The 21,577-nt window shown below is 36.9% G+C and overlaps 2 protein-coding genes across 6 annotated transcripts in view; both read left to right on the top strand.

Moving 5' to 3' along the window:
• The window catches only part of LOC130072537 (neural cell adhesion molecule L1-like protein), a 35,173-nt gene extending 20,690 nt beyond the window's left edge, over window positions 1-14,483 (top strand). Inside the window, exons 1-6 of one of the 2 annotated variants that reach the window (XM_056237679.1) lie at window positions 251-438; window positions 10,649-10,833; window positions 11,024-11,132; window positions 11,865-12,055; window positions 12,334-12,456; window positions 14,275-14,483. In XM_056237679.1, coding sequence (XP_056093654.1) covers window positions 10,752-10,833; window positions 11,024-11,132; window positions 11,865-12,055; window positions 12,334-12,456; window positions 14,275-14,468 — 699 coding nt within the window. In that variant the 5' untranslated portion in view covers window positions 251-438; window positions 10,649-10,751 and the 3' untranslated portion in view covers window positions 14,469-14,483. Of the gene's footprint in view, window positions 1-250; window positions 439-10,648; window positions 10,834-11,023; window positions 11,133-11,864; window positions 12,056-12,333; window positions 12,457-14,274 lie in introns of those variants that run through there. The other variant, XM_056237680.1, reaches the window with a different exon arrangement.
• A 1,074-nt stretch (window positions 14,484-15,557) lies between these two features.
• The window catches only part of chl1a (cell adhesion molecule L1-like a), a 35,023-nt gene continuing 29,003 nt past the window's right edge, over window positions 15,558-21,577 (top strand). For all 4 annotated transcript variants that reach the window (XM_056237678.1, XM_056237677.1, XM_056237676.1 and 1 more), the window contains exons 1-6: window positions 15,558-15,580; window positions 15,943-16,042; window positions 16,151-16,326; window positions 17,670-17,804; window positions 19,241-19,381; window positions 19,846-19,957. In XM_056237678.1, the coding sequence (XP_056093653.1) occupies window positions 15,574-15,580; window positions 15,943-16,042; window positions 16,151-16,326; window positions 17,670-17,804; window positions 19,241-19,381; window positions 19,846-19,957 (671 nt within the window). In that variant the 5' untranslated portion in view covers window positions 15,558-15,573. The remainder of the gene's footprint in view (window positions 15,581-15,942; window positions 16,043-16,150; window positions 16,327-17,669; window positions 17,805-19,240; window positions 19,382-19,845; window positions 19,958-21,577) is intronic.

The raw sequence follows: 21,577 nt of genomic DNA, 5'->3' as shown, positions 1-21,577 counted from the left end.
GACTTTAAACCATTAACTCCATTATAAGTATTATGAGATGGAGAAAGCAATTAATGTCTTTTCATGAAGTTGCATTGGTCATGTCAGACTTCATGAAAATGAATGAAATGGACTTTTGTATTCTAAAAGCTTCTCTATTCTGTAACTCACTATAGAGCTTTGTGATCACATGGTATTCTTTTGAAATGGGCTTTCTATAAACAGGGATAGGTAGCCACACGCTTCACATTGACTTGCCATGCCTCCGTGTTTGCGTAGCCCTCAAGTCACCTCCCTACTTCTGGTATTACTGGTTCTAGGTTTCCGTGAGTTGTCAGATGTCTGAAATAATGTACATGAGTGTTTGTGTTCCAGTGAGTGGATTTCAAGCTTGTTTGATCTCAATGTATTGGTGCAGGTGATAGGGACAGTATCGTGAGAGTAGAAGAGTGTCCGAAGGTAAGAGTTTCTGTCTTTAATGCAGTTCATAGAATTTGTTATTTTATTTAATTTTATTGCTTACTATACAGAAACTATGTATTTTAGTTTTTTTTCTGTTATAGTATTGTATGCTATAATATGGTCTATCAATGTAACTTTGGAATTTTGACAGCAGACAAAAACATGCCGATTATACAGAGGCCAAAAGAATGTTAAAGGTTAACCAAAAAATGTTCGGAAGCTAACATATAGAAATCATTTGCATGTTTCAACATGCTAATCGCATGTTCATGTACATACATACGTGTGTGCGTGCATTTCGACACCTCTGTGCCTCAGGAGAAATACTGTTAAAGTTTGAAGCTGCACGCAGGATTTGTGACTGATTCGCTTTGACATTTGACGAACAATATCTTCAAGGTCTGCTAATTACTTTTTGATTTGTTTGCATTTGTGTGTATACAGTAGCCTCAAAGGTATTTGAATATGTACTCTACACTTAAAAATGTAGTTTACAAAATGTGTGTACATCTGCAAACAAATGATGCAAACAAATGATGCTTACTTCCCTTTTCTCAGCTATTTTTTATTTATTTTGTTAGACATTGGGTCTCAATAGGATGTTTAGTGGATGTATGAAATCTGTTTACACAGGTGTTTAAAATATTAACTATGAAATTGAAAATGATCAATTTGCTTTTTTTGTATACTGGTAAGCAGTTTGGTCAACGGCAGTTGTTTTAAATGTGCTATAAATACAATATGTATTGTATTGTATGATACAATAATTATTCACGTTCATAAAGTAAAAAAAAAAAATTGTCTTCCTCTTAAACAGTAGGTCTATTTTTTTTAGCATTTAAATCATATAACAAATTTTGTGCATTGTTTTTTGATTGAAAAGTGTGCCCATATTTCTTTAAAATGAAAAGCACTTGGTTTGGTATTTTGTTTTAATACAATGACATCCACACACTACCATTCAAAGGTTTGGGGTCTATGGTTTTTTACAAAATAAATGAATGCTTTTATTCAGCAAGAATGCATTAAATTGATCAAGAGTGACAGTGAAGACATTTATAACGTTACCAAAGATTTCTATTTAAATGCCGTTCTTTTGAACATTCTATTCATCAAAGATTGTTAAAAGAATTTATAATGGTGTCCACATAAATATTAAAGGGGTCATATAATGGTGCATGCACTTTTACAAGTTGATTGTACTGAAATGTGTGTTGGCAGTGTCTGTACACAACCATCATATAATGATAAAAATCCATCCAGTGGTTTTGTTTTATTCTCCTTATATGTTTTCCCCTGCCTCAAATCGAGCCGTTCGACCGTGTGACGTCACACGCTCGGAAGCCCCTCCCACGATTGTTGATTGACAGGAGCGTCTCAACACAGACCCGCCCTCGCGGGTGAGATCAGCTGCATGAGAGAGCTGTCAATCATAGTCTGCGCGGACCGGCGCGCTCATTGTTGATATGCTGGAGCACTGTCTATGAGCAGAATGGCGTCTAAGCGATTGTGGTGTTCTGTTCTTGGGTGTAATAACGAACACAGCAGTCATTTTAATGTTCCTAAATCCGAACCGCTGAAGACGCAGTGGCTGAGTTCCCACGAGCAACGTCAATGCGTTCATGTTTGCGCGAATCATTTCTCACCAGACTGCTTTATAGACGAGGAACAGTATAAAGCTGGATTTGCTAAGCTGCTGCTCATGAAAAATGGATCGGTAGCTGCTACCAGATATTCGTGTTCCTGCTGAATCTCCCGAAGAACGGAAGTGAGTGTAACGTTTTATTAAACTTTATATTAATATATTAATCTTTGCAAATCGCTAGCTGCACGCTTCACAATGAATGCGTCTAAGGTTTACACTCAGGGTACATTACGGCATGTTTTCTATGTATGACGTTCTCAATATAATTCATAATCCCACGTTTATACTGAACAACGCGTTATGGTTATTGAGTTACAAATGGTGTACGCCAGAGCTCTGGTGTACGCATAGGACAGAGGGGCGGAGTCAGCAAAGCTCATGATCATTTAAAGTCATATGCACTGAAACGGCGTGCTGAAAACAGAGCTGTTTTTGACCAGGTAAAATAAGTGTTTTCTTACAATACTAATGAGAATTTTTAATTAAAGTATATTACAAACTTTTAATTTAGACCCTAAAGAATCATATTAGCTTGTACAAAAATGGCATTATATGACCCCTTTAAGCAGCACAACTGTTTTCAACATTGAGAATAATAATAATACATGTATCTTGAGCATCAAATCATCATATTAGAATGATTTCTGAAGGATCATGTGACACTGAAGACTGGAGTAATGATGCTGAAAATTCAGCTTTCCATCTCTAAAGTACATTCTAAAATATATTAAAATAATATGGAAAACAGTTATTTTTAAAATGTTTTTCTTTAATCAAATTTTTTTTTTGATCAAATAAATTCAGCCTGGATGAGAATAAGAACATTAAAAAAATCGTACCGACCCCAAACTTTTGATGCATAGTGTACATTAACTGTGGCTTATGTCCATATATATTAGTGAGAGACAGAAAGAAAGCAAATGAGAGAGAGAGAGAGAGAGAGCGAGAGAGAATACTTACATGGGTTGCAACTTGTCCAAAAGCCTCAAACTTTTCACACGCAAAACCAGCCAACATGACGAACCTTGTGTAATTATTTTTATATGTGACAGGTGTAAGTCTTACGTACAGGCCATCAGTGAGTCGACATACCTGCTTCTATAATAACAGGTGCCTTTATGTTGTGGCTTCCACCGTGGATGAGTGCTTATTAGTTGTCTTTCCAGGCTGCTTGGATTGTCTTTGCTTCCTCTCTGGCATTTTTAAAGCTTTGTTAGTGTAGTCTAAATATTTAGCTGATGTTGTAAAAGCTCCGGCGCAAAGAAAAAGAGTTCGGTTTGTGAATCATGATGAATTAATGAGCATGTTTGCTGTAGACAAAGGTCAAAAGGCAGCCGTCACAGCAGGATAGGCTTTATTTGCAGGGACACTATGCTGTGAAGATTGGATTCTTTGGAATTCAGAGACAGTGTCCTGGCACAATATTTCTGGCCACTTAATGAAATGAAAGACATGTCTTAATTCATGAACTTAATATGATCCATCTTTTGAAAATCTTGAACATCTGCTCTGTATCTGCCATGTAGGAGACAAAAACGGTTTGAGGTTGGATATATCTATATTAAGTGTAGCATCAGTTCTGGCAGGTCAAGTTAATCAAGTTTCGCATCAGCTGGCTCTCAGTTGATCCACGTCTACATAGGAATACGACGCCTATCACTGTATACATACAGGTCCTTCTCAAAAAATTAGCATATTGTGATAAAGTTAATTATTTTCCATAATGTAATGATAAAAATTAAACTTTCATATATTTTAGATTCATTGCACACCAACTGAAATATTTCAGGTCTTTCATTGTTTTAATACTGATGATTTTGGCATACAGCTCATGAAAACCCCAAATTCCTGTCTCAAAAAATTAGCATATTTCATCCGACCAATAAAAGAAGTGTTTTTAATACAAAAAAAAAAGTCAACCTTCAAATAATTATGTTCAGTTATGCACTCAATAGTCAATACTTGGTCGGGAATCCTTTTGCAGAAATGACTGCTTCAATGCGGCGTGGCATGGAGGCAATCAGCCTGTGGCACTGCTGAGGTGTTATGGAGGCCCAGGATGCTTCGATAGCGGCCTTAAGCTCATCCAGAGTGTTGGGTCTTGCGTCTCTCAACTTTCTCTTCACAATATCCCACAGATTCTCTATGAGGTTCAGGTCAGGAGAGTTGGCAGGCCAATTGAGCACAGTAATACCATGGTCAGTAAACCATTTACCAGTGGTTTTGGCACTGTGAGCAGGTGCCAGGTCGTGCAGAAAAATGAAATCTTCATCTCCATAAAGCTTTTCAGCAGATGGAAGCATGAAGTGCTCCAAAATCTTCTGATAGCTAGCTGCATTGACCCTGCCCTTGATAAAACACAGTGCACCAACACCGGCAGCTGACATGGCACCCCAGACCATCACTGACTGTGGGTACTTGACACTGGACTTCAGGCATTTTGGCATTTCCTTCTCCCCAGTCTTCCTCCAGACTCTGGCACCTTGATTTCCGAATGACATGCAAAACTGAGCAACAGTCCAGTGCTGCTTCTCTGTAGCCCAGGTCAGGCGCTTCTGCCGCTGTTTCTGGTTCAAAAGTGGCTTGACCTGGGGAATGCGGCACCTGTAGCCCATTTCCTGCACACGCCTGTGCACGGTGGCTCTGGATGTTTCTACTCTAGAGTCAGTCCACTTTTGCCACACTTTTTCCTTCCCACAGACTTCCCACTGAGGTGCCTTGATACAGCACTCTGGGAACAGCCTATTTGTTCAGAAATTTCTTTCTGTCTTACCCTCTTGCTTGAGGGTGTCAATGATGGCCTTCTGGACAGCAGTCAGGTCGGCAGTCTTACCCATGATTGCGGTTTTGAGTAATGAAACAGGCTCATTCAATCATTCAATTTCATTCAATCTTTTGCAGGTGTTTAGAGTTAATTAGTTGATTCAGATGATTAGGTTAATAGCTCGCTTAGAGACCCTTTTCATGATATGCTAATTTTTTGAGACAGGAATTTGGGGTTTTCATGAGCTGTATGCCAAAATCATCAGTATTAAAACAATAAAAGACCTGAAATATTTCAGTTGGTGTGCAATGAATCTAAAATATGTGAAAGTTTAATTTTTATCATTACATTATGGAAAATAATGAACTTTATCACAATATGCTAATTTTTTGAGAAGGACCTGTATATAAGCTCTTCAGTATTATCAGCTGCTATGGCGTTTCTCAGGAGCTCATTACCCTCCTCCATCCCCAGCTCCTCCTCTCGCCCAGTCAGTATGGCAATCTGATTCCCCTTGAATCAGAATAAATTCTCGAATTATGTAGTACTTTAAAATCTTGAATTAATGATATCTGCAATACATTCATGTTGGTTCTGTTCTGTTACCCCATTGGGGGTTATTGCTGCTCTCCTGCTCTTATCTATGCTAGGCTGCATGGATGCGCAGGGAGTTCTCGCCCAGAACAGAACCATACCGCCAATCCAAACTACATGCTAATGGTCAACCGTATTTGACGATAGTGGTCCTGACAGAACTAAGTATCTATCTAATGATATTTAGTTGTAAATAAAACAAAGATTATTAGAGTAAATTTTACAAGAAAATGCCATTTCAGTTTGTCAAAACTTCAAGATTACTTGTGAAATTTAGCAATTTCTGAATTAAAATTGTTTCTACACCAATTTATCCAGCCATCCATCCATGAAATGTACTTGCAATTTCTGAATGAAAAGTTGTTATTTTACAACAGTTTGTCCATCCATCCATCCATCCATTATTATGCTACATTGGTGTTTATTTAGTGCGATTTTTTTTTTCAGTGAATCTATGTACAGGTTACAAGTGTCTCTTTATGAGCGAGTCATTTGAATCATTTACTCAACCAATTTGTTAAAAAACACTGAATTCCTCAGGAACGGGACACTGCTGTGTGTTGCAGTGGTTCTGCTGCCAATGTTATATCTAAAACAGACAGTAAATTACTCAATATTAACGTTTTGTTTATTGAACTCGTATAAAAGCAATATCACACAATCCTTCTTGATACTACAATAACTTTATCTGCTAGTTGTAAGGTGCAGTTTTCAATGTAATGTTCACATTGTGGTGTACACCTTAAATGCAAAGTGTAATATTTCATATAAAGTCCACTGTGTGTACACTTTGCTTGCTTTGTGTGGATAGTTCACAGTCTGGGATCATGTGTTGTTGCATTATATATGTTCAGCTGTACCGAGACATACTGTCAGTGAGTGTGTTCTTCACTTTGTTTGTACTTTCTACATGCATGCCATATGGTGGTAGAAAGCATTACAGCAGGTGGGTCAAACAGACCACAAAATGACACAAAGCACTTCAAAAATCATTATGCAGCACTCGTTAGTCATCAAATTAAACATAAACATAAAAGAACCTTATATGATTGTGACTTTCAACACATGCTGTTTAATCAACAAACAATAGTTTTGTCTCGGCATGATGTAATCTCCGTGCGTCTGCCGACCCTATAAGACAGCATTAGGAGTTAAGACAATAGGATTGAATCCATTATACAAAGAGGATTTTCACTGTTGACACACTGCATACTATCACAAATCAAAGCAGTTTCCTTCTTGACTGCTCATCAAACCACTATTTCCTGTTTACAAATGATTATAGGACAATGAAATGATTCCAAGGTTTGTTTTCAGTCAAACATCTCCGTGTCGAAGTCTCCTCAGACTGCTGTGTTTTCATATCAATGCTGTTCTGATGCGTTGAGTTGTGCAGGCAGGAATTCCAGCACTTCCCGGACCATTCTTTAATGGTTTGTGAATAGCTCGGCGGATCAGGCTTTATTTGAATCTTTGTCAAAGGTTTAGAAAGCCTTGTATCCCGGTGAGAGGCTTTGCCGACATATGTCTCTTCACTGAATCCCCTTTAGTGCTTTACTGAAGTGCTGGGGCATGTTTTCGGACTCTCTCTCTCTCTCTCTCTCTCTCTCTCTCTCTCTCTCTCTCTCTCTCTCTCTCTCTCTCTCTGTGTGTGTGTGTGTGTGTGTGTCGGAATTTGAGGAGCATGCTGAGAGTTTGGATGCTCAGTTTAATACTATCACTGCTACCTCTGGGAATTACTGTCTTGACTGCATGTGTGTGTGAGTGTGACTAAGTAAGTACAGAGTTTCCATGTTCTGTTTAGTTGGCTGTTTGTTTAATGGATTAAAGTGTGCAGTCGTGTGACAGTGAAGCAAATGAGAAAGGTGTAACCGTAAGCCTCAGCAGTTTTCTCTGATGTTAGTCATGGATATCTTTCTCTATATCCAGCCTCCGGGATTAATGGATGAAGTATCCAGTCATGTGCTTCAGCGAGTTTGTCTTACGCAGGCTCATTATTTGATTAACTTGCTGCACATGTTTTTAATTTGTTCATTTCGAAAATAGATCTGCAAATAATTACAGTATGATTTGATGTGGATGTATTCGGTTCAGTTAGAGGTGCTGTTGCAGATGATAGGAATTAACGCTTTCGGTGGTTTAATGGTGTTATGGGAGTGAATGGGGTCAGAAGTTTACTCCATGTTGTCTTAAGAAGCATCCGGCACTTGTTAGGGTCTGCGGAGTTCACCAGACTACATATCTTTAGGCTAGAGATTTGCAGGTCAAAGGTTTGCTATTGACAAGCTACAACAGAGCTAAAAATGTTGATTTCCCCCCGCTTGTCCTTACATATATTGAGTATGTTAAAATAGATTTCCTTTTATTGAAGATTGATATGTTTAAAAAAAAAAAAAACATAATACAATAAGAAGAAATGTAATTATAAAGGCACTTGCAGATGCAATATACTTTTGAGATACATTTACTACTTGATTTTCGGAACAATCATGTATTTTTTTTTTTGCTTTTAGTGCAGTACAATTTATATCTTGGAGCTATCATTTAAAAAATTTCAGAAATGAGTCACCAGTGTAATTGAAGCACTCAACAAATCCCCTTCTCGGTACAGGCTTTCTGAAAATATATGGGATTTCAGGGTTTATAGCTCATTATAGCTGCCGAAATTCGCAACATTTAAAATGTTTTTAAACCAGATCACTAAATTAATATTTTCATAACATACTATATAACTCTTTTTTGTGTGTAAAAATCTCAGCAGTGCAGGGCATCGCTGTTGTCAGTGCAAATAGTGTGCGGATTCCTTGAGTCTGTCTTGGCTTTTTGAGTTGCTCTTCGTGACACAGGGGAAGACCTCCAAATTATGAGCCAGGGGCAAAAGTAAGAGAATCTATCACCTCTGGCCACTACTGGATGAGGAGAGTTAATCTGGGTTGATGCTGGTAATTTGTGGAGGCGGCTTGATCTTGTGAGTGTGAACGATTATGTGTGGAATGAGCCTGCGGCGCAAGCGTGCTTACGGTTCATCAGCCTTCACGGAGGCGTGAAGGCAAACAACGCACACGAGTCCGCGAAATAAACAACTTTTCTCAGCTGGTGTCTTTCATTCGAGCCTTGCAACCTTGTGTTTTGACTTTGCATTTGCTGAAAAGGTCACATTTTCTGAATGTGCCACTAAAGCTAATAAATGTTATTTCATTTTAAACCCTTTATACAATTTTCAAGAGAAGTTTATATTTAATGACTCTGACAATGTCATAGTGTAAACCAGTAAAAGGTAATAATAATAATAATTAATTACATTTATATAGCGCTTTTCTCGGCACTCAAAGTGCTTTACATAGAAGGGGGGGATCTCCTCAACCACCACCAATGTGCAGCATCCACCTGGATGATGCGACGGCAGCCATATTGCGCCAGACACCAGCTTATTGGTGGATAGGAGTAATAACATATATTATGTAATACACGTTACCAGGGCCTAAAAGTAACTTTTTGCCACACCTGCCAATGGATTTTGCCAATAATATTGTTGACCAGTCATGAAACATTAATCCTTATTTAAGGTGCTCTAAGCGATGTCACGTGTTTTTTAGGCCAAAATTTTTTTTGTCACATACAGCAAATATCTCCTCACTAACCGCTGGCTGCCTGTCCCCTGAACACACTGTAAAGACGCGATCTCTGTAGACAGCCCAGGCTCCACAAACAGCAACAAAAACAAACTGGGCCAACCTGCTCCACGAAACATGACAAACAGTTCCAGCCAATCACCGACAAGGACTTGGGGGCGGGGTTTGGGGGATTAGTGCGCGGATGAGGAGGACGGAGGGTCTAGCTAGCCTCCGTTAAAATTAAAAACACAGACAGACAGCAGGAATATTAGGCTGCTGTCCCTTTAAGACCTATATGGATCCAATATACTGATACACATGTTTTCTTTCTCAACTGTTTACGTTCACTTAAGACATAACTGACTATGTTTATGAGGATACTTGCTAAGATGGGCATTGTTTGACATTGTTAAATTTGACATCTTTCTCTTCTGACCTTTTTGCTTTTGGAGCAAATGGAAATACAAAAATTATATTTGCTGTCATCTCCTGTTCAGCTGAAATGCAAAAAGGGTCCATGGCAATGAGTCAGTCATTGAGTCATTTATCTGATTCATTCAGGAACGAAGCAAGTGACTGTCTGCACCACATGACATTTTACAACCTGAACTAACCTCATCTTGTCATTAAAAGGACACGTTTTGTCATATATTAGGAGAATTATTAACCCTGACACCCTGCACATGACTTTATTGGTCACACCACATGATTTTGAGGACAATTATTTAAAAAATATTATTGACAGTGAAGCAGTTTTGTTAAAATATACTCTTTTTTTTTTCTTAGAAAAATTATAAAGTATTAATGAGGGTTTCTTTTAAAATATTTCATTCTTTTAATGGGTCATTTTCTTCATTAATTAAGATATCATGTTGTGTCAGCCTGGCATTTTTTGACTTTATGCCCCCCCAAAAAATCCTAATTGGTTTTAATACAGAAATTAAAAACATGCTCAGCATAGAAGTAGTATATTTAAATCATTGTATTCATGAATTGCATGTTTAATGTATTTTTTATTAAAATACTACATAGGACCAAAAAAAAAAAGTTCCTGGCTTTAAATGCAGGCTTTGTTGATGATTTCAATCAACATTATCTCGCTTTTGAGGTGATAAAAAAAGGATCCCTTAAAAAGGATAAATAAAAAAAAGACGGTAGTGAGAGATGCGCATCAACTTAACTTTACTGTTCTCTGCTGACAACAAACTTGGAGAGGAGAGAACACAAGTCGACCTGATTGCCGTTCCCTCAATTCACTCTCGTGGTGTTTTCTTCTCTCTCTTTTCGTGACCAGAAGAATAGTTCCGCTTAATTATCTCATCAATGTTGTAAACTTTGATTGACGCGTTTTGACACGAGGGGGAGGCGGGGTCTTGAGTAATTTGCGGGGCCCTACGCAACTTGCATAGTGTGCGTACTGTATAGGCCTGATCGGCTCTGCATGCTATTTATCCAAAATATTGTAAAACACTTTAGACGACTGGTTCAAAGTGAACACAGCTCTTCAAATCTCCTCTCAGTTTCGCTGTAGAAGAACTTATTACAATTTGTTCTCTGTTCTGACTCTTGTAGTCTTTTATGTGTCTTTAGATCTTTTCCTTGGAGGAGTCAGTGAAGAGCTCTTGCTAAAAGAACAACTTCCCAAGAGTGTTTTCAGCGTTTCCTTCACCTTTGTCCACATCTGCTGGCTGGGATGAAGGGGCTCAGGAGCCTTAGTGTCAGGCTCCTGTCGGCCTTCTTCTCCACTACCTTTGGTCTTTATTTCCCTCCTCAAGGTAAGCACAAGGACAGTCAAATTGCTTCCGTACGTTTGTTCTTATCAGTGCAACAGTTCAACTTGAGGCTATGGTTATTATTCAACACCATTACATGTTATTATCTAGTAAACCCTTCCAGAAAGAAGCTTGCTTTTAGCATAAATGAGCATCTCAACAGCTCTTTTATCCTGTGACCTGTTTCCTGTAGTGGAGCAGCTGCCGACCATCACTGCTCAGACCTCAGGCTCTCTCATTGCCTTGCCATATGATGAGAACATCCTGTTCAAGTGTGAAGCCAAAGGCAACCCAAGACCTACGTGAGTGAGATGTCCTGCTTTTAATGGGTTAATTCCCCCGAAAATGATGTCAATTTGCTCACCCTCATGTTGACATCAGATTTCTGTCCATCCATTGAAAGTCTGTTCACCCAAAACTCTGTCACATCAAAACGTTCATAAAGAGATTGTAAAATAAATCCATATGGATCTAGCAGAAGCTCAAACGTGCTGTTGTGACACGCAAGAATGAACCTCATTGGTTCTTGTGGGTTTGGTCAAACATGTTTCCATTTACCAAATGAGTGCACTATGTACGTTCGCTCATCAATGTTTATATGTGAATAAAAACCTAAAGGACATGAATGACATGAGAGTGAGTAAATGATGACAGAATTTTCATTTTTGAGTGAACTATCCCTTTAAGGATGTCTGTGCAGACAGCTAAACTGGAGAAATATCCAAATAAAATTTAAACTTAACCATTTCTTTGTGCAAAATGTGAAAATGTAAATTAATTCTATGTGTTTGATTCTCTTCAACAAATATAGGGAAACTTATTTTAACAGAAAGGAGGTAAACAGAAAAAAAAGGGTTGAAACAGGACACTTGAATCATTTCTTAAATGACAGTATAAGAAATGCACCAACTATACTAAGAGCCTTTCTTTCATTTTGATGAAACAATCTACTTTTTTTTGTCCATGTCTAATAGGTGGAAAAAAAGTATTATGTGTTGCTGAAAGTTCCCTGTTGTGTGATTTTAAATGAACAGGTACCGCTGGACAAAAGACGGCATGGATTTCGACCCACATAAAGACCCTCGGCTCATTAAAGAAGAAAGTAGTGGGACTTTTATGATACCGAACAATAAAGATAAAGTGAAATACCGGGGAAAGTACAGATGTTATGCCTCAAACAAGCTCGGAACTGCAATATCAGAGGAAGCAGAATTGATTGTGCCTGGTAAGTCACTGCGCATAAACATCCCGCCTCACACATTATCTTAGCTGATAATCATGAAATGAAAAGTAGAATTCCAGAAATTCTAGTATTTAGAATTTCCTTGAATCTGTTCCAGGAAATTTGCATATTCCATGTGTCCCGTTGAGCATATCAGTTGCTCAACTTGTTTTTGATCTTGATCAATAGTTTCAGTTGGCTGCCTGTCGTACAATTTGGTAAGCGACTGCTAAGAATTTAAATGCAATTTTATTTGTTTTTGTTTCTGTGGTTGATCACAGTGGTACCCAAGTTTTCCAAAGTGAAGACAGAACCAGTGGTGGTCACAGAGGGCGAATCAGTGGTTTTGGAGTGTAACCCGCCACAAGGGATTCCACCATGGCAGCTGTACTGGATGACCAAAGGTAATTCAAGATACTTTAAAGAAACCGTTTCCTGCACATCAAGTTAGTCAAATTGTGAATTTCTTGTTAGTTTCAATATTACTTCTTCAAATCTCATCAGCTGTTACAGCAAACCTTATTGTTTCTGATATGTCAATCAACTCCTTGGCCACAGAATACAGTAAACAGGTGCAGGTATTTCAACCAACTGTATAAATAACTAGCGTTTGTCTGGCGCCAGACTGGAGTTCATAAACACCTGCAATAATAATAGGCTTTTGATGATAAACATGTTATGGTTCATGTTGTAAATGGTGAAGAACGCTGTTAATTAATACTTACTGGAAGCATGAGACACGTATGTGACATTTGAAGAATTTCATCATTTCAGTCAAGCCAGTAAAAGAGTAGATTAGTCAATCTCAACTGGTCGCAATTGAACGCATGACAAAATGATCATATATAAGTAAACAAAAATGTCTTTAATAAACAAACTTTAAGTAAGCAATAAGGTACTCGAGGCTGTGGTGTATCGTGAATAAGCCACGGCTGAGGGGCGTTGTTAGAGTACCTTATTACTTTTATAAAACGGTTACCACACAATACAAATATTAACCCTCTGGGGTCCTTCGGCCCAAATGGACCCGAAGCATTTAAATGTTTTTTATTTTATTTTATTTTTTATCATAGCTTCATCGGAATGGTCTGAAATTTGGTGACTTTGTTGGTACTTGGTATATGAACACCCAAACAAATTGGGGACAGGATTTGAATAATCTAAGTGGTTGTAAAAAAAATGGTCACACTCAGGACCTTCGGGTTCAAATGGACCCGCATAGGAAATGAATGGCAAATTGGCAAAAATGTGAAAATACCGAGTTTTTTTGTGTCTACAAATCAGCCACGATCCAGAAAAAAGCACACAACAGTGAAGGGGTGAATCTATAAAACATCAAGAGTGCAAAACAGACACATCCACACACATACACACAAACACACTTTTATACATAAACAAACTAATAAATTCAGATTACATATGTGTTTTGCATTTTTAAAATGCTCAGTTTGGCCACCAGATGGCATCCATCTCATTTAAAAAAAATGTCATGAGGTCTAGGCTTGACTCTAAAATGAAATACAGCTTTAAAAAAAATATAAAAAATATATATTTTTTAAAAATAATTTTCTATTATATTCAATGGGGGGAAAATGGGACATATTTATTGCATAAACATTAATTATAAATCATAAAATTATCTCAAAACACCAAAAAAGAAAAGAAAAAATATTATAAAAAAAAGAAAAAAAAAAAGAAGATGATTTTCTTTTAATAAATATGAATCCCACCCTTCCGGCCCATTTGGACCCGAAGGTCCTGAGTGTGATTCTGAAATGAAGGACCCCAGAGGGTTAAAGCCAAACAATATGCATCAATGCAACTTTTTGTGTGTGTGTGTGTGTGTGTGTATACATTTGCCATTTTTTAAAGCACGAACCTCTCTAACTTTCATTCAATTTCTTTGAAGGAAACTTATTGTGTGTTTGCTTCTCAAGTAAATTGAACATTTTTAATGTTAGTTTCGATATTTATACTAAAAAACAAGCACAAACATGTTTTTTTGCAGTGTTATTACTGTACACGTGCTGACGAGGTGTCTTAATCATGTTGAGCCACCTACAGTTGATAGAATATCTGAGCATTCAAAGCTCTACCCATGATGCCTGTTATCTGCTGTGCGGTCTGTCAGATGGGACTATTTCTGGGCGGTTTGGATGGTTGCCCTCTCAGATGTCCTGTTGCTCACGTTAATCTAACAATCCTCTCTGTATTGTTCTCAGATCTTCGGCACATTGAACAGAATGAGAGGGTGTCCATGGGCCTCAATGGGAATCTGTACTTCTCAAATACACTGCTGTCTGACAGCCATGATGACTACTGCTGCTTTGCCTCCTTTTCCAGGATACGCACAATTGTTCAGAAACCCCGCATGGTCCTGAAGGTCAAGCCAAGTACGTGCCAAGAATCTCCGTAGGGAGTACAAGTAGCGTGATATGGTTTAAAGAAAACTAAATAGAAATGAGTTTTATGCTATTGTGTGTATACAGTATGGGGTCGGTATTATTTGTTAATGTCTTTGAAAGAAGTCTCTTGTGCTCACCATGAAAGGCTGCATTTACTTGATCAAAAATACAGTAAAAACAGTCATTTTGTGAAATATTATTACAAATGAAAATAACTGTTTTATATTCGAATATAATTTGAAATGTATTTATTCCTGTGATCGAAGATGCATTTTCAGCATCGTTACTCCAGTCTTCAGTATCACATGATCCTTCAGAAATCAGTCTAATTTGATGATTTGATGCTCAAGAAACATTTCTCATTATTATCAGTAACAAGAGGATGGAAAGGCGTAGCGCCAAACATTAGTCTCAAACTGATGAGTGATGTCTTCTCGCGGTGCGTAGATCCAAAAGGAAATCAAAAATAAGACAAAAGAGATCCGCACACATTATTATTATCAATGAAATCAGATTGATATTTTAGTGAAAACAATTATATGTATTTTTATACAATTATATGTATTCATGAATAGAAAGCGAATCCAACCAAGAAAAAACTGCAACATTTTAACAAATTAAGCCCCTGTTTAGGTACAGCGCAAACGATCTACAGGTCTGAAAACGCCTTGGCGATTCTTTGAAGTGAATGGAAATTATAGATGCACTTGGTTTTAGTGTATCGTCAGCATGCTAATATAACAGTAATTGTTGGACAAACTTGCATCTCCATCTTAACTGCTCTTCCAACCACTTTTTACAATCCAACCAGAGATGGATAAAATCAAGTCCCGCCCTACACTTTTTTCATTTAATATCCACTGAGAAATAAAGACGTTAATGCAGTGTGTTTAGCACAGCTAAAAATATGAACACTAAAAAAGTCTAAACCTAATTATTCTATTCAGTAGTTGGACGAGCACTCTGACCCATCCTTACTACTTTGTATTTGCATGCACCCGTGTGTTTCTTTGGGCTCTTGTGCTATTCATTAACATTTGAATGTGCTGAAAATGCAAACACTTTTCTTTTTTTTTTTCTTCTTTTCTTATAGTAAGCCAAGGGGATGATGGCATCATGAGTGGTAAGTCACAAATTAGAAAGTCAACTATTTTGTAAAATGTCAAATATTCAAAAATGTTCATTTATCTTTTTATAGGGCTTTTCTTTTGTGCCGCAAGAAGTTTAGGATAAGGCTTCGGCACTTGCTAGTTTGTCAGCTATTTCTATAGTTCAGACTGTGTGTTCTAGAGTTCTCTTCAGTTTGAGATATGCACTTTTCTAAGAATATCTTTGCAAAAAATAATGGCATGTTTTCTGAGAATATATCTTGCATCATGTTTATTTTTCTTACCTCTTTGGCCCATTTTTCTTATTCAGACATAAAGGTAGGTTTCTTTTTTATGTCCATGTCAAGGCTATTTACCATAATTTGTCCCCATTCAGTTCAGGAGAGGAAGCCGAACATTTTGGTGCCCTCCAGTCATTCGACGACACACCTAAAAAAAGGAGAAGAGCTGGAGCTGGAGTGTATCGCAGAAGGACTGTGAGTTCCCTTCTCTATGGCCACTTAGTGCTTACAAACACACCACAGCAGCAAAGCATTTCCACTGACAAGAGAGAGTGACAGCAATTTATTTTGGACTTTTCTCAGGCCTACACCAAAGGTAGAATGGGTACGGGATAATTTACCGAAGCGCTCGCATATCAAAAACTTTGGAAAGGTTCTGACTATGGCAAATGTCACAGAACTGGATGAAGGGAAATACACGTGCAAAGCCAAGAATGATCTTGGTGAAGCTGTGCATCATTTCAACGTTGTTGTGGAAGGTATGTTAACATTTACAAGGTCTTAAGCCTGTATTTTATTCAGGTATTTGATGATTCTCAGTTAATCTAGTCAGTAAATCTGTTTGATAAAAACAAATATTCTAGAAAATTTGAAAATGCCTGAGAATTTTAAAATTGGGATTTCCAGTAGCCAGAAATTGCTCTGGTTCACTTGCAAAAAAAATAAAGTTGCTGCCTTAATTTTTTTAAGTACTATCAACTTGGATGTTTAAATCACTAATTAAAACTTCAAATTGGCTTAAACTGACTTAAATGAGTTGAATCTTGTATAACTTAAGACATTTTAAACTTTTTTTATGAGTTAATTCAATGTAAAAAAAAAACATTTTGTCACAACTTATTGATCATATAAATTAATATAATATAAATGAATTAATAAATTCATATAATATACATTTTTACAGTGTACAATTATTTTAAATTTCATTATCCAGTAATCACAAAAAACTAAAGAGTCTATAAATATATATATTTAAATAGTCTGTTTAAATATATGCAGTTGATATGAAATGTGGTATATATTATTTATATGTGTATTTATACTTTTTCATTATATGCTATTTTTATATTTTCTTATCATTTCATATTTGTTTTAGTTCGTTATCAATCATAAAACCAATTTATTTAATGCAGTAACACACACACACACACACACACACACACACACACACACACACACACACACACACACACACACACACACACACACACACACACACACACACACACACACACACACACACACACACACACACACACACACACACACACTCTTGTACATCTATCTTTATGAGGACATTCATTGACACAATGCAATCTCTAGCCGCTTACCCTAACCTTACTCATCACAACCCGAACCCTTACCCTAAACCTACCCTTAACCTAATTATAACCTTATCCCTAAAACCAAGTCTTGACCCTCAAACAGGCCTTTAAAGGGGTCTCAGAAAGTGAGGACCGGCCAAAATGTCCTCACTTTACTCTCTTTGTCCTCACTCCAATGGTCTAAAACTCAAACTGGTCCTCACAAAGATAGTTGTACAAGTACACACACACACACACACACACACACACACACACACACACACACACACACACACACACACACACACACACACACACACACACACACACACACACACACACACACACACACACACACACACACACACACACACACACACACACACAATCTGGTTGATCACATAAGATCATCAACACTAAAGAAAATTGTGAAATCATGTCACTTCCAAACACAGGGGGGCAGTATTGCTCTAAGTAGGAAGTTGTTTTAATCCGTATTCATATGTTGTGTGTCTCAGAGCCGCCCAGCTGGCAGGAGGAGCAAGTGAAGAGTCAGTTAGCAGAGATTGGATCTGACATCCACATCAAGTGTTCTGCTACGGGAAAACCACAACCCACAATCACCTGGAAGAGAAACGGCCAGCCCCTTGATGGTGTGTTAAACCCCCCCACCCTTATCATGCCCATTTGACTGAATTTGTCGGCTCAAAGCCACTGCCAAATGCAATGCAATTACGGGCTGTGTGAACAGTCTGTTGTTCTTTTTTTTCTTCTCATCATTTAGACTAAACAGCAGTGAAAATGTGGCCACTTTTGTATTTATGCACAATTTACATGCTCTTGTAAAATAACAGTCAATAGATCAGTATAACATACAGCAAAAGTCAACGATGTATCTTCCAAATATATACTTCACAAGTTTATTGTTGATATAATGATATGAAATTATGTTTACTAGTTGTATCGCTTTTTACTATTTAAGATATTTCTCAGAGTGGAATAGACACATACTTTCAAGTCTTGGCTATTGAACATTTCCACTGTTATTAATCCCCGAAATAGCAATAGCAAGGCATTTTGTCAAAATGTCTGAATAGAATATTTGCACTATTTGGTGGTTTTTCAGCAAAATGTAAACCTTTATGAAGCACAAAAGCAAAGAAATATCAAACCATTGTTTTATAGTTGGGGTCAGTACGATTAAAAAAAGAAAGAAATGAACACTTATTTATTTAAAATACATTTATTTCATACTAAGTGTATATAACAAATCCATAACATATTTACTGGCATATTATTGCTTGAGACTTACAGATATTAGTCTACTTTATTTGGAGTACTTCTTTATTGCACAATTCATATTTCTTAATATTAAGCCTAAAATGTGTTTTAGTAAGGATAGTATGATCTCTGTATAATTGTAGTCTTTAAATGCAAAATATTTAAAGTGTACTTAAAGCATACTTGCAATAGTTTCCACTTTATCACAATCAAATAAACTTAAGTATCTCTTTAGTTGGACCTTAGCACTGTTATATTCTGTACCAAATTAGTAGGTCCAATTTAGCAGACTTTAAGTATACCAATTTAGTATACCAAAAGTACAATTGCAGGGTATTTATATTAAGTACATAAATATGTAAATGTATTTGTAGTATACTTAGCATAAAATAAATGCATTTCAAATACATTTTGAGACATTGGGAAGACATTTATGTTACAAACCATTTCAATTACAAATAGATGTTGTAAAGAATGTAAAGAAAAAAATCTCCACAAGTTTCCACAAAAATATTAACTGCTTTCAACATTGATAATAATAATAAATGTTTCTTGAGCAGCATAATCAGCATATTAGAATGATTTCTGAAGGATCACGTGACACCGTAGACACTGAAAATTCAGCTTTGCCATCACAGGAATAAATTACATTTTAAATTGTAATAACATTTCAGAATATTAGAGTATTTTTGTTCAAGAAAATGGAGCCTTGCTGAGCAAAATAGGCGTCTTTCAAAAACATTAAAACACCGTACAAACCCCAAACCTTTGAATGGTAGAGTGCCAATTCAAGTTTGTTTCCCCCCAGATTTCCCTTCTACCAGTCACAGAGTGCTTGATGACGGAATAATCATTCTCAGAGCGGAGGAGAGAGACACTGCAGTGTACCAGTGTGAAGCCTCCAACAAACATGGGACCATACTTGCCAATACGAACGTGCTTGTCATGAGTGAGTACTTCACTTAACTGCAAACTATGAAAATCGTATTGCTATGTTTAGAATGCGATGATAGGTCAGGTACAACCCATATCATTTACATGTATCAATTATTCATAGCGCCAGAAGAGAAGATTGTGGTCCTCATTGAAGTTTTCTGGGCTTTGATTATGATATGATTCTCTTGCTGACGTGTAATGGCTTAAGGGTTTCGGCAGCTGTTCATTCGTAATTGACGTAGAAGACAAACATAAAACGTGTGCATGAGTGTTTGTGTGTGTGTATGAAGTACTTCGGTCTCTGCTTTCAGTTTGTAGCTCTGGCAGAAGAAGACAGCACTTTTATATGCTAATAGATTTTTTTACAGTTTAATTTCAGGAGTGTGCCTCGGTTTGGTGCGCCTCGGCCATATGCCACACTGGCTGTTTGATGTTTGTCTGTGTGAACTTTTGACTAATGGTCTGGCTTTCTCTCAGATCATCCTCCTTTGATTCTGACGCAGAATTATCTGGAGTACGCAACCATGTTAGGCAAGAGTGTGATTATGGACTGCAAAGTGTTTAGCTCACCACCTGCCGCCCTTAACTGGTGAGTTTGTTATCAAGCGTTGTGATTCTGACACTGTGTCCCCCTAACATGATAAGCCACAAATGAATTGTCTATTTTTTGTTCTTTGACGTTTGTGTCCTAACCAACTGTGACGAGTGGTGCTACATTTTGTTTGTCTCTTGGTTTATATATCTGTAATGAGGAGCACACTGAAATCTTGTTGCATGCACACGGAAAACTAAATAGGGACAGTTGTCTGGAAATGCTAAGATTTTTCCATACTCTGCTTTTTCCCCATCCTTTTCCATATTCCAAACTGCATAGGAACCCTGCTTATAAACTTAATATGATGCCATTTTTTGCCAGTCACATGAAATTGTATATGCACAGTAACAAGGTTTATATATTTATCATAAATAAATCTAATTGTAAAATGTATATAATCAACAGCTAGCCATATTTAAACCATGTTCATATTTTTTCAAATTATTTAGTCAAATTTTTTTTTTTTCACGGTTTCAACAGTTTTATGCTGATTTTAATGAGTTTGAATTTATTACTTTTGGAAAATATGATTATTTAAATCAAATTGATGCAAATAGGGCATGGGACTTATAGAAACAGGTACCAAAAAGTAGAAGTGGCTAACATTTCCATCACTTAATGATAATGATTGCCACACCCAATTTCAATATACATTCTATTTTAATAAATGCAATATAACTGCAAACCCTGCTGGAAAAAAAACTGCTTTTTAATTAGTCCTAATATTAGACATTCTTGCTGACCTAAACCGGTCTTCACTGCAATCAACCAATCAGTCAATCAGTCAATCAACCAATCAACCAATCAACCAATCAATCAATCAGTCAATCAGTCAATCAACCAATCAACCAATCAACCAATCAGTCAATCAGTCAATCAACCAATCAACCAATCAACCAATCAGTCAATCAGTCAATCAGTCAATCAGTCAATCAACCAATCAACCAATCAACTAATCAACCAATCAACCAATCAGTCAATCAGTCAATCAGTCAATCAACCAATCAACCAATCAATCAATCAGTCAATCAGTCAATCAGTCAATCAACCAATCAACCAATCAACCAATCAACCAATCAGTCAATCAGTCAATCAGTCAATCAACCAATCAACCAATCAATCAATCAATCAATCAATCAACCAGTCAATCTATCAAATCAATCAAGCAAGCATTCAAGACCAATCAATCAACCAGTTAATTAATCAAGGTCTATAATTATATATACAGTATATATATATATATATATATATATATATATATATAAACAACTTCTCAATTAAGATTTTGTTAGATGCAAAAGTATTTTTGCAGGGTTTTTCTCAGATTATGGGTAAATGATCGCACTGCAGACCCAATAGGGTCAAGTGAACTAAGTGAAGGAAAAAGGGACAATATATTGAGAATAGACACTGCAAGATCTATAGCCCTTTTGAAATGTCTGTTCTCTCCAGGGGACCCTCCTTTTGCACTCATATTTATGCTCTTTTCTTCTTTGAAAAGTTTCCTTTCAAAAACCTTTGGTCAATTTTGAAAGTCGTGTTAAAAAAATAAAAAATAGGCTACATTGGATTCGGCTTTATCAACAGAGCATCTGTAGTCATTTCAGCAAAGGC

This window comes from Rhinichthys klamathensis, unplaced genomic scaffold, assembly GCF_029890125.1.
Source record: "Rhinichthys klamathensis goyatoka isolate OS25496 unplaced genomic scaffold, OSU_Roscu_1.1 h1tg000492l_1, whole genome shotgun sequence".
Lineage (NCBI taxonomy): Eukaryota > Metazoa > Chordata > Actinopteri > Cypriniformes > Leuciscidae > Rhinichthys > Rhinichthys klamathensis.
Note: the sequence above shows the minus strand (reverse complement) of the source record. Positions and strands in the feature narration are given on the sequence as shown.